The 13,368-nt window shown below is 39.1% G+C and overlaps 1 protein-coding gene across 1 annotated transcript in view; it reads right to left on the reverse strand.

Moving 5' to 3' along the window:
* Positions 1-218: 218 nt before the first annotated feature.
* pi4kaa (phosphatidylinositol 4-kinase, catalytic, alpha a) overlaps positions 219-13,368 on the reverse strand; it is an 84,071-nt gene continuing 70,921 nt past the window's right edge. Inside the window, exons 49-54 of the mRNA XM_038272567.1 lie at positions 11,854-11,979; positions 9,387-9,507; positions 9,155-9,314; positions 8,987-9,076; positions 4,118-4,201; positions 219-1,560 (exon numbers count right to left, since the gene is read on the reverse strand). Coding sequence (XP_038128495.1) covers positions 1,509-1,560; positions 4,118-4,201; positions 8,987-9,076; positions 9,155-9,314; positions 9,387-9,507; positions 11,854-11,979 — 633 coding nt within the window. The 3' untranslated portion in view covers positions 219-1,508. The remainder of the gene's footprint in view (positions 1,561-4,117; positions 4,202-8,986; positions 9,077-9,154; positions 9,315-9,386; positions 9,508-11,853; positions 11,980-13,368) is intronic.

Here is a 13,368-nt window from a genome sequence, read left to right on the forward strand (position 1 = left end):
TGTCGCACAATGCTTGCACATTGTTTTTATCCACAACTTTCTTTCCGCCGTCATCGTAGGTCACTCTAAATGCAAAGCGCTCCCATACAGCAGACCTATAAAGTGCTGCTGGCGCGTCTTCCAACTCCTGTTCTTTCCCACTCGCCATACCAACACAATTCTCCACAACAACAGATTTTTTTCTTCTACACCCAGCTACACTGCTTCGCTTCTTCTTCTTCTTGTTTACTACTGGTGGTTGGCTTTGGTCGTAGTACCGCCACCTTCTGCTCTGGAGTGTAAATGCTTCCTCTATGAGAAAAAGGAGCAGCGCATGAACCGAACGCAACACACGCGAATCGAACCGCGAATCGACCGGTCGAAATGAACGGTTCGGACGGTTTTCATAAACCGTTCCATTCCTAATATATATATATAAAATCCTGTCATCTTTACCGTTGACAGGCTGCGGCCATGTCCTGAATCCCTGGTTTTCCAGCCACTTTCGATGAAAACTGCATTTTCCCATTATCTAGCTTTTTCTCTGCCTCGAGCTTCTGTTCAGAACACAACGGTTTACAATCAACAGGAAGCCGTTATATCTGATATAATATATCTGATGAAATTGTTTGTATAAATTTTTTTTTTTAACTAAGTATTTTAAATGCCACGATAATCAGATGTAATGAATTTTAATGCCAATTAAGGCCTTAATTTCAAAACATAATGATGTAATGACTTTTAATGAAACTTTGTAACATCTGGGTTAGTAACAGCAGCAGCAGCAGAGCTCTGGAGGTCCAAGTTATGGGTAGATTTCAACGGCTGTACGTCAACACTGACATTTAATGTGCAAAAGGGCTAAAAGCTCCTCCGGTAAACACTAATGCTAACATGTAAATACAGGTAGGTGGTGGAAAAAGCTGCCTGTGATCTGGATGCAACTCTACAGTAAATATTCTATGGTACACACTACAGCCAAATCACCACTTCACTGTACTACAGACTACTGTAAGGATAAATGTGGAATGACTCCTGCATTGATACAAGTATAGTTTCACATGTATAACGACATCTATCTATGATTTTCTAGAATACTGCTTGGATTGTTTCCATCTCTAATGAATCTGCTGATCTATTGCTGATGAAACACTGATCTATAAAGTGCATTAAGTGGGTAACAGCACAGCGACTCAATGGAAACAGCTGAGGTTCCTACTTAAACCAGCAGGAACTAAAAATCCCTTTTTGACCTCATTCTGCAAGTAAAGCTTTAGTGTTTGCTGGTAAACTAACAAAAAGCTTCAGAAAAACACAAACAGTTAAAGGGTGATTCGAATCCCTGTTTGAGTGGATAGAAGGAGTAATTCTCTAAAACACACATGGACGTCCTTATAAAATCCCATAGCTAACAGTGCGCAGAGTAAAACTGGAGGGTTAAGGGTTAAAGTGGCCCGTTGCCGCCGGAGTCTGAGGAGCAGAAGGAGGTCAGGTTCCCACCGACGTCCTGAGGAGGAGTTCTGCTTCCTTCAGTAAGGAATCTGGTTCTGGTAATACTGCAGCATGTCGTAGGTTTTGCTCCTGTTCAAATGAAACAAAGAACATGATTAAAATTCAATGAGAGATTTTCATTTTAAGTTCAAACAGAAAACACGTAGTTTCTAATTTGATAGAACGTACAAAATAAAATACGACACAAGTGAAAAAATGTCCAGCATTTTTATTGTTTATAGCATACAATTATTTGCTAAGATAGCAGATGATAAACTCTTCATTCAGTCACGTGACCCACTGAGTGACGCCGTGACGTCAGGAAGTAGTGATAGCGAGTCCATATTTATTCACCTTTGTGATGGAGTTTTTATTTTTTTAACGAGGACGAATACGAAGCAATCAGAGTCTCGGTGGTTTTATAAATGCTCACTGGTCTAATCACCGCTGCTAAATGATCTTTGATCTTACGCAGACTCGGTGGAAGTTCATTAACTTTCAGAGCATTTTCCAGGTGCTGCTGTGTTTTAATTCATTTAAACCAGAGTCTAACTTTTAGTTTAAAGAGGTGAAGATATTTCGGTTGGCGGTCAGTGTCGGAGCTGTGTGTGTGGCGCTGGCGGTTCTGCATAGCAGGCTGTGCTTTGCTGCGGTGCCTGGACAGGGTCCCTCGATAACCCGATCGCAGCGAGCAGTCCAAGCACCGGGTCCTTTCTGCTGCCCGGGTGGGAGCATTGCCATTGGGATGTGGCTTTTACCCGGTTCGGCTCACGGCTCCGTGGCGGTGGGGTTGGAGCTGTGGGTCTCCGCCTGCGGTAACTGACTGTTTTCCATCGCGGTTCTTGTTCTTCTGGAGCCCAGAGCATAAGGTTATGAAAATCCGTCTGGAGCTGCAGCTATACATCCATCCATTTTCTTCTGCGAGCGCCTGGTAGCCGGCCGGGCTCAGCCCGAACAGCAGAGGGATTCGTAGGGTGGGTGGCGGTCGAGTCGGGTTGCCTCAACTGCTTGGAAGTGAGCTTTATTGCCATCAGGGACTTGAAGCGATACAACAGAGAAAACAAGCCGCTGATACTTTGGTATATTGAATCCAACTGATGCTGTGAGAGGAGGTTTAACTACACTGACATCACAGCTGGGGATCCCTAGAGGCGCACGGCATACTGTAAAAGTCTCTAGATTTTTATTACTTGGAGCATTTTTAGTGCGATTTAGACCAGCCTCATAGAGATAAGAAAGGATAATCTACCTCCACACGATAAAACTGCTCTAGACGCACTAAAAGACAGAAAATGCTTTGTAGATCATATTCAATGTAAAATTTGTTAGATTTTTGTTTTAAAAACAGCTTTCAGAAATGATGTTTATATCTTAGCCTTAAAAGACGTCGACATGAACTGGAATCCTTTCCTGGAAATAAATGGCTGCTCTGTCTTTTCTTTAACCGTGCTTTGGCTTAGCTAGGGTTGGTCTTCAACCAATGGCGTAAATATCGGTAAGCAGAGATGGCAGTTGCTTAGGGGCCCACGACTTCTTAGGGGCCCCATAACTGACACCTGGTGGGCCCCCGACGCAATTGTAGACTAGGACGTCTCTTTGCAGATGTAATGGTGCGAACCCGCCTGATCCTGAAGTGACTGACCGGACCATATTTATACCGCAACACATGGCAGATTTCAACATGATGGTGAGCCGTTTAAAGACGACACAAAGCAAAGCAGACAGTGGTACTTTTAATTACTATGTTAATAACTGTGTATAGTTCATTGGACGGTTGGTAAAAAATACACTCATAATAGGTTTTAAACTACAATGAAGATCATAAAAGAACGACGTATTTGAGTATTTTATTTTTTACGATACGACTTGGAATAATGGATAATCCAGAGCGTAGATTAAAACCATAACCTTTATGTGCAATGTGTTAGCGACGATGGATACCAAAAAGAGGTACTTAAGAGGATTCCAGAAAAGAAAAAGGAAAGCAGAGCTGCTGGAAGAATGGAAAAAACTTCCAAAGTAAACACTTTCATTCAATGAACAGAAGAGGATGAAGAAGTGTTTATGTATGGGGGAACGTTTCAGGTCGGTTGTCCACGGCGGCGGCGGTTCGATAAGCATCTGAAATGAGTTTTTGGAACTTGGGATGTCTGTACCATGTGGTGGTGTGCTGTCACCAATGGTTCCTTTCAAGCTCACTATAGTACATCCCAAGTGAAAAAGATGGATTTCAAGGAGGATTTCCATATCTTTATGATCCGGGCTCCAGAACAACAAGAACCGCTATGGAAAACAGTCAGTTACCGCAGGCGGAGACCCACAGCTCCAACCCCACCGCCACGGAGCCGTGAGCCGAACCAGGTGAAAAGCCACATCCCAATGGCAATGCTCCCACCCGGGCAGTCACTATTTTTCCAGGCGTGATGTGTGATCCTAAACTACTGAGAATTGCATAACTGTATCTTCTTGGCTGGAACTGTCGCCGTATGACGTGCTGTACTTCATATGGGGCCCACCCCACATATTGTTGCTTACGGGCCGATTGTTGTGTCGTTACGCCATTGTCTTCAGCAGAGGAACACAGTTTTTCATCAGATAAATAAATATAGCATTAAATAAGCAGCAGGACACGGAGCGACTTTCTCACCTGCTGCTGAGGAAACAACTCTGGATGACCTTTATCATGAACGCCGCCGCTTCTTTCTCACTCATCTGCGGGTTAAAGCGTCCCCTGAGAAGAAAGGGAAAAAGCAACAACATCTTTAAAGTCTCTGACCTACATGAAAAAAAAAAATACATTAACATTAACAGTGAATTTGAACTTTTAAAAAACAATGGCAAATATTCTTTTGAATACCTTTGACAGTTGGAAAAAATAAGAGATTAATAATAAGATCAAAATTACTCGTTTGTAGGTTTTATGCTTCTTTTTATGTTAAACTCCAAAGCACTTTTCCAAAAGGATACCATTTTAATGAGGATTATCTATTTTGCACATGAAGATTTTCTTTTTTAACGTAAAAAATTAAAGGTAAATATTTTAAATACTTTGCAAAATAATGTGATGTTCTGCTTAAGAACAATCATTCGTCTTAGTTGGTGAAATTGAAATAATGGACAGCATATCTTGAATTCATTATAATTCGGTACCTTTAAGGTTATTGAAGGGGGTTAGAGTGGAAATGTGTTCAAAAAAAGTGGAAATTTATAAAATGAAAAAGTTAAATAAATAATATTTCATACGGTCTGTCACATGTTTTTCCTAAAAAGCAACTTGAGATAAGCAAAAGGAGGTGATAACAGTAAATCTGTTAACAAGAAAAACATCCAACAGTAAACTGATGGTATTTATTTTATTTTATTTATTTATTTAAAAATGCCATAAAGGACTAAACGTTTCTGCAGGTTAATTTAGCTCAAAGTCGTAGGGAAGAGGCCGTCCCAACCGTCGCATTTCTGAATTCTCCCGAGTGGTGCACAACTTTACAGGAGTCAATAAAGTGAATGTGATTGGTCATTTATTAAGAGGGCGGGATTGTTGTGGCGAAAGGCTTGCAAGCAAGTTTGGTTGTGGCCGGTTTCTGGGAAGCATCTTGCTAACCAGTTAGCAACTTAGTGCTAGTAGGTTCCCAAAGGGAAATTCCATTGGGACCAAGTAGCACTAAATTGGTGACTTAGAAACGACATCCGTCTCTTTTCAATGGAGCGCTCACAGAGCTCAGAGTATTAAGTTAAAAGTTCTCTTCTCTGTTGCTGTTGTTCAATAAAAGTACGTTTTAAAATCATTTGAGGCTAGAACATTACACGTTAAAGCGTCACTATATGGCCCATTTACAGATTTAATGCATAATAAAAAAAAAAATTCCAATGTTGAGATGACTGCAGCAACCACCAACCGCTGGTGGTTGCTAATACTAGCCCGTCTGCTGCAGCCCTCTTTCTGCATAGCTGTGTGTGAAGGATCGCTGGCTCTGACTGTGAGTTTTTGGTTTTATTTGGCAAAATGTTCATTTTATTTGTGTTTATCTGACTGTGTTAACTATTATTCCCTCACTAAATGAAAAAAGTCAGAATTTATTATTATGTAGAGACTATTAATAACAGGAGGTGAAATGCAGCTCCAAGAGGAGCGTGTAGTGATGTCATCAGCACGCTTCTTTTCCAATTGACCCATATTTATTCTGCGTGCTCCCTTTCTCCCCAAGTCTGTACTTTCCTGTGTTCTTCTCAATAACATACATGGCGAGTATATGAGTCCGTACTCGCGTTCTTGTGAATTGAGAGACAGTAAACAATTCGCTCTCCAACTACACACCTGTAACGGTCACCACTACTCTGCGAAGATTCTTATTTCAACAGTTGCGTATATTAGCTGCGACTAGGGTTGGGAATTGAAAAGATTTTCACGATTCCGATTCCGATTCCCTTTTCGATTCTATGAAACGATTCGATTCTTTATCGATTCTTTTTTCGATTCCAATTTGGGGAAAAAAGGAGAACAAACAGTTTGATTATCAGCATCAACTTTGTTTACTTAACTATTGCACAATCTTACAAACTCAACAAGATCAAGATGTCCACAGGAATTGTGAAACTGGAGTAACATCTGTGTTTAAATGAAAAATGAATACAAGAACAAACTTAATAACCAACAATGTCTAATAACAAATGATGGGATAATAACCTATTTTAAATAACAAAAAAATACTAATTATAAAACAGTAGTAGGGGAAATTAACAGTTCTTTTGCAGAAAGATGAGCATATCTGCTTTTTCTGGAAGGATACGGGATCTTTCAGGGCTTATGGTGTCTCCAGCCGTGGAGAACACCCTCTCAGATGGGGTGGAGGAAGCCTGCACACAGAGGTAGTTTTCAGCCAGTCCAGATAGCAAGGGCAGCGTATCTTGCTTGTTCCACCACCACAGTGTGGCGCTATCCCTGCAGGGGATGGAGGGCAAGCTTTTATAGAGCTGGATTTCCTGATCTACCCTCTGGGCTAAGGAAAGACGGGGCTTTGATTCACAAAGTGACCGCAGCTCGTTGTCTTCCTCCTCGAATAGTTCTTCCAACTTGCGTAACTTGCGTAACTTACGTAACTTGCGTAACTTACGTAAAGAACGTGACGTAAGTTGTGCTCCCCAGAGCCGACGCTCTAGGCTCTGGTGCTGCGGGAATCGAAAAAAGAATCGTTCAGCGAGCTGCCAAACGATGCCATGGAATCGGAAAATACGGAACCGGTTCTGAACAGGAACCGGTTTTCGATTCCCATCCCTAGCTGCGACATATGAATCAAGATGCTATGACCAAAAAAACTTACTGACAGATGAGCGTTGATATGTGATTGGCTGAATTTAGGTGTTCAGGCTGATGTATAACTAACTGGCCTGCATAAAATAACGACAAAAAAAAAAACAGCTTATAAGACAGGATTTTTTTTTAACAAAAATTTTCTACATTTTGGGACAATATCATCCGATAAAGAGCATATTTATATACATGTTTAAGCCAGAATGATTTGACATTTAAATATGATTCCCCTACGACTTTAAATTCCTTATAGCAATAGACTGAGTAGTTTTTTCAATCTCTGGGCTGATATCAATATTATTATCAATTTGTTGAACCTTTAATTAAAACTTTAGCTTTATTGCAATTAGGGCTGCAACAACGAATCGATAAAATCGATAAAAATCGACTTTTAAAAGCGTTGGCAACGAATTTCATCATCGATTAGTTGTGTCGCGCGATTAATGCGTCATCCGCCGCGCCGTCATCACATCCACTTGACTGAAGCGGGGGAAGAAGAAAAAATACGGCAGCGCTGCAGGTGCAGTGTTGCCGACTCAGCGACTTTTCAGACCCCTCCAGCGACTATTTTTCAAAAAAGCGACTAGCGACAAATCTGGCGACTTTTTTCGGTGTCACTGGCGGCTTTTGGAGACTCTTACGTGAAAGCATGTATCATTCCTACTCTGCCGTGGGGCGCCTCCCCCATCCCAACCGCGTTTTCCCACAGGAGTCCTTCTCAGCGCTGCAGTCAGAGCCTCAGCGTCCAGACTGCAAATGAAGCGCGCATGCACCGGGATTGACGGCGCAAATTGATCACAATAATTAAAATAGCCTGCGCTTTGTAAAGTGAAAAAAGTGATAACATGCAACTTTTGTCAAAACAAATTAACATGGCACGGAACCACCATGTTTGTTTGGTTTTAAAGTGGGGAAACGTAACGTTAGTTTCTCAGGTAGCTCATCTGATGCTTTCCTTACCGTGTTAGTAGGTTACAGACAGTGATAAGGTTGGCTACTTATTTTACTTTTAATTTCATTTGAATTAGCTCAAGCAGCGTTTATATTTTCTTTATAAATAAATTAACTTGCAAATTATGAGGGCAAGGCTTGTAAAGTTTAAATCTTCTGGCAAAGATAAAGTAAAGATCCTGCAATTTATGGAAGTAAAGCAGAATAAAATCCAGCAAGATCAGTAATATGTCAATTAATTATATGCCACATTCCCATGTAAATATCTGTCTTTGGAGGATGTGTTTTTTAGCACCCCTAGTTCTCTCATTTTTATTCCAAATACAATTTATAATTTGAATCACAGGGCTATTTTTATCTCTATGGTTCAGTATTTTCTCAAGTAGCAACTTTAACTGCTATACTTTCCTGTCTTAAAAGGCAGAACTCTTCTAGTCTAAAAAAACTCATTTGTTGAAATGGGGGGGCCTATTGTTTGAACCCCTTAGGGGCTTTTAAAAACAAAAATGTCTCTTTTTGCGCTTTATGAAACAAAGTACCCTATATTTTGTGGATGTACAGCTACATTTCTCATGTAAGTTTGCGTAGTTTTAACACAAACATTTATTTTTCTTATTGCAACAGTACAGTTAATGAGCAACCTGTACTTGTGTGCTTGTTTGTTCTGTCTAAAATGTTTATTTTGGAATGAAGAGGTTAATATAAAAAATATTTTTTGTCCGATTCATCGATTAATCGAAAAAATAATCGTCCGATTCATCGATTTTTAAAATAATCGTTAGTTGCAGCCCTAATTGCAATAAATCTATAGTTTCAGCCTTGACAAAAAAAAAAAAAATATATATATATATATATCTATATAGATATATCTATATAGATATATCTATATATATCTATATATATCTATATATATATATATATATATATATATATGTTATCCAATATATATACTGTATATATATATGTTGGATAACATATATATATATATATATATATATATATGTTATCCAACTTTCAAAGCTTTAGAATGACTATTTACAGTAATTTAAGGAATAAATTACATCACATAGTTTGATTTGGCTTTTACAAGGTACTAAAATGATCTAAATGAAACATGAAGTGTTTAAAATGACGCTTAACAAATCCCACAATGTCTTACTTAAAAAGTAAAAGTCTTAACAGCAAAGGCCAATCTGTTTGTAAATACCGGGTCTCGGGTATTTGTATGGGTTGAAGTTTTGCATATTCAAATCTTACTTGAGAAGCTTGATGGTTTGTCCTCTGAAACATGGCAGTCCTGTGTCCAGCATGAGAGTCACCAGGGAAACCACTGCATCCATATAAGGACTGAAGGCAGAAAAATAAAACATGTGAAACAAAGCCAAGCTGAAAGGAGAGCAGAAGCTGAACCTACACTTCTCTCACCGCACAGCCAGATATCCTCTGACACACATCTCCATGAACCACTTAAAAGGGGTAGCCTCCATTTTGCCTCCCATGATCATCACCATCTCATCCGTCAGCTTGATGTCCGGCTCCCAGCCCAGGTTACCGCCTGGGGAGCTTTCAAACATGAAGCCGAAATCTGGAGAAAAACAATCTATGTTTTTAGGAGGAATCAGATGCAACAGCAACAAAGGTTCTCAGGATATCCTACCGATGTGGATCAGGTGGCCCTTGCTGTCCAGCATGATGTTGCCATTGTGTCTGTCTTTGATCTGCAGCAGGAACAGCAGGAGGCTGTAGGCGGCCATGCTGCGGATGAAGTTATAGCGAGCCTGAGGGAGCGGTAGGAGAGCAGGACGGGTGAGCAGAGCACCTCTGTCGTCACAGTTACTATTTATTAGTGATGCATCCAGCAACAGTGATGCGTGGAGCCTATAGAGCAAAACACTGTTTTGCTGCGCGTTTCCAGAAAGTCATGTGACCGATACCGATTGTTTTCTTACTGACTGACTCACTAAACTTGTGGTTAAAAACGTATTTGTCAACATGATGCATCTGCTTAAAAAATATCCCATCTTTTGCGGTTTATCATTAAAATGATCAAGAATTTGGAGCAGCCGGAAAGCACTAGGAACGTTTCAGCCGTTGTTTTATTTAAATTTTCTCGCTGTATCATCCTTTTCCTCTGTTATCACTCAACTTATCTGAAATAAAGCTAATTTTAAATTTACTCTTAGTTTATTTACTGTTTTAACTGTACTTATTGTTTTAAAAATATGATTTAAAATCCTAGCATCCTCATTCATCTTTTTCCCCAAAATGTTCACGTTATGATATATGTTTACATTATTTATTAACTCCATCTAAAAATATCAAAGATATTTTCAATTAATACAAATAATACAATATTACCTACAATAACTTGAATTATATCATTGTACTAGGTCATCAAACCAATTCAGTTTAGTCTGTTAAAATCAGCTGCCTGTAGTGTCTTTAAATGTCCAGCAGGTGTCAGTATTCTGTGAGACAGGATCAACGCAGGATTGATACAGTTTGGCAATGAAACGCTTCAAGATGCCTCATTAACCCATCAGTAGAATTTATTACCTTTTCTGTCATTTTAGCTTAAAGATTTCCCTCCAAAGTACAAATTCCTCTTCAAACTTCTGAACAAAGTTGAACTACAAACTCTGACTTCAATGGGTTTTTTTAAGGATTTTGAGTAAAATGCTGATTAAATAACAGAATGCGATGCAGACGGAGCAAGCTGAATTATTTGTGAAGCAAAGTTTGATGGAAAACATCTGAGGAAGCGTCTGGTTTAACTCCAGATGTTTCTCCAGGCAGAAGAGCAACAACTTGTAAAAGTTTTAGATCCACAGCTATAACGCCTGCCCGCGTAGCACAGTTAGCATCGGTACCATGTTGGTACAAAATACACTGAAATGTTTTGGTAATATTTTGGCCAAATGTTGTGAAAGATTAGCAAGGTGCTTCTCTTTTTTTTACTATTTTTCAAGGCTGTAAAAAATGAAATTGTCCAGAGAGCTGTTCTATGCGAAATTTCTTTTTGTTTTACACAAATAAATCTGTCTAAGTCTCTATGGAGCTAAATTGGGGCCAAATGTTTGTTAATTTTTTTCTTCTTCTTTTTTTTTTTTTAAATAAAACAAGGATTTTAGATTGGAAAGAGGAAAAAATAAAATTAAGTGTTTAAAACACCTTTGAAGATCTTTTTTCTTTTTCAATTCCACATTTTTTTTGTTTAAAAGTGCCGTCCCTTGGGTGTGGGGGCGGGACTTATAGATCACACGGGGTTGTAGAGTGATGACTGACAGCTTCGGTGCCTGAAGGAAACATTCCCATGAGATGCATTCAGGAACTGTGGGAACTAGAAATGTCTCATTCTTATTCAACTTGCTTTATTTTCATGTGAATAGTTTTGAAAAATAAAATTTTTTAAATGCTTTGAATATTACTTTTCAGTTTTACACACATTTCTTATGGAATACTTTTCAGTGTTAAACATATTTTTTTCCAAGTTGAAAAAAATGTTATTTAACTAAATTGCCCCAATTTTGCTCCAAAGTATCCATACAAAAATTACATTTTTTACATTGTTTAACCATTGATATAACAATCTAATAAAACTAACAAGCACTGTATTTCATTTGATCTGCGTAAAAACAGATAAATCTACTATAGAATTACTTTTAATGTTTAGTAGCAGATCTCTTCAGCATTGTCCTAACAATCAACATCGCTTTACAGTGGTCTGTATGAGCGCGTTTAATAGAGACAGGCTGATACATCTGCCGGTCGATATTTTTGCCGATATAAGCAATTTTTTTTCCTGGTATTGTTTCCAGATGTGTTGATGTGCTGTCATCTGTTGAATGAGTCATCAGCGCCTTTGGCAGAGATGCCTTGAGATCATATAAAGTGCATCTACTATCTATTTTTCTATCCAGGTTCGCTGCTCAAAAGTACGCTGATCAGTTGGACTGACGTCAGAATCAGCCTTAAAGAAACCTGTATCGTCAACCTCTAATGGTTAAGCTCAACCAGTCTCTCATGATTTTTCATTCGGTTATTAAGGTAAACTTTAAAAATGTAAAAGCTTAAAAATAAAAAACGAAAGAGAGAGTAGAGGCAAGATAATTAGAGCTTCAGACCTTCTGGAAGGCGAGGGTGGATTCATCGCCGTACTGGTTCCGGAAATAATCGTACATCCCAAAGTCAGTCTGACGACCCAGCTGGTCTCTGGATTTGCAGTCTGGGATGCACTCGATGACGCCGCACTGAGGAAAGAAGGATCAGTCAGATCAAACTCAGGGAAGCTTGTCCATCAGCAATGGGACCCAGTGAGTTGAAAGACGAAGCTTTTAAAGGAGAAGTCCAGTCATATTCAGAATTCCAACTTCTGAAAGTACTTTAAATATTAAATTATTACAAACTGTTGTTTTTAATTAAGAGTAATTTTCATTTGAATGTGCTTTACTGGAGGCATCCATGTTTGTCAAAGAACACTACTGCCACCTACTGGTTTGTGACTTCACGGTGCGATGGACTGAGTTAAAAAAACAGGAGTCACTTGATATTAATTAGAAAAATAGTTTTTTTTTTTTTTTACCCCAAAAATAGATGACAAAAGATAAACTGAGCTCATAAAAGAGGTCAAAGAAACAAAACTGAACTCAGGAAAAAATGCAAACAAACTGGCTGTACAAACAAACATAACTGACCTACAAAGAAATGACAGACAGGGGTTTATATACTGGCTGATCAGACCAATTTAGACACAATAGGGGTAACTAAACAGAATACAATTACAAACAAAACAAATAACAGTACAGCTAAGTTTGACTAAACTAAAGACTCACAAAATGAAAATCAAAAACCATTAAAGTCCAAATACCAATATTCACCTAAATGCAAAACTCATCTAAAGAAAGACACTACACATTCCCCCGCCAGCAAGGACCAGTGGTGCAGTCCAATCAGCATCCAAATTTGCTGAGCCCTGGCCCCCCATCTTTTGTCAACTTCAGAGTGCGGCCATGGATTTGGCCATCACATGCGGTATCGGCTGTTGATCAAGTCCCAGTGCTGTATCTGCTGTTTGTCACAATGCGCTATTATCCAAGTCATCTTGAAAACATTCTTCTTCCAAATATTGGCTACATATTACGTGTTTTTCTCTGGCCAGAAGTTCGATGGCAAATCCTCCCTCTTTGAGTTGGCAATCCAATGACGAACCCGTCCGTGGAGGATCAGGAATCAGAAAGGCGAAACTAACTCATTTCTTTTTCCACTTTTACCTGATGCATTCCAACATCCAGCTGCCATGCACGTGGGCATTGTCAGTTTCACTATAGCTCTGGTGAATTTCAATGGTGAAGTCCTCTGGAAATCTTCAATAATTGTTGTTGATTGCAGATGTGTCTAGTAGTTCCCATTGATTTTGCTTGTAAAGCGGGAAGAATGGCGCTAGGCTTACCGCTCCGTGATGTTACTGCCGGAAGATGTCAGGAGTGAGGCGTTACTATATTTGGGCAAAAATGGCCGCTCCCAGACTCAGTGATCTTAAAGAAAATGTTTTATTTTTATTTTTTTACTGATTAGCGCTAAATTCATTAAATCACCACAAACGTATTAGTTTTAGGTATGAATAATGATCCATTTATTAT

The sequence above is a fragment of the Cyprinodon tularosa genome, unplaced genomic scaffold (genome assembly GCF_016077235.1).
Source record: "Cyprinodon tularosa strain WSP-4 unplaced genomic scaffold, ASM1607723v1 ctg837, whole genome shotgun sequence".
In the NCBI taxonomy this organism is placed as follows: Eukaryota; Metazoa; Chordata; class Actinopteri; order Cyprinodontiformes; family Cyprinodontidae; genus Cyprinodon; species Cyprinodon tularosa.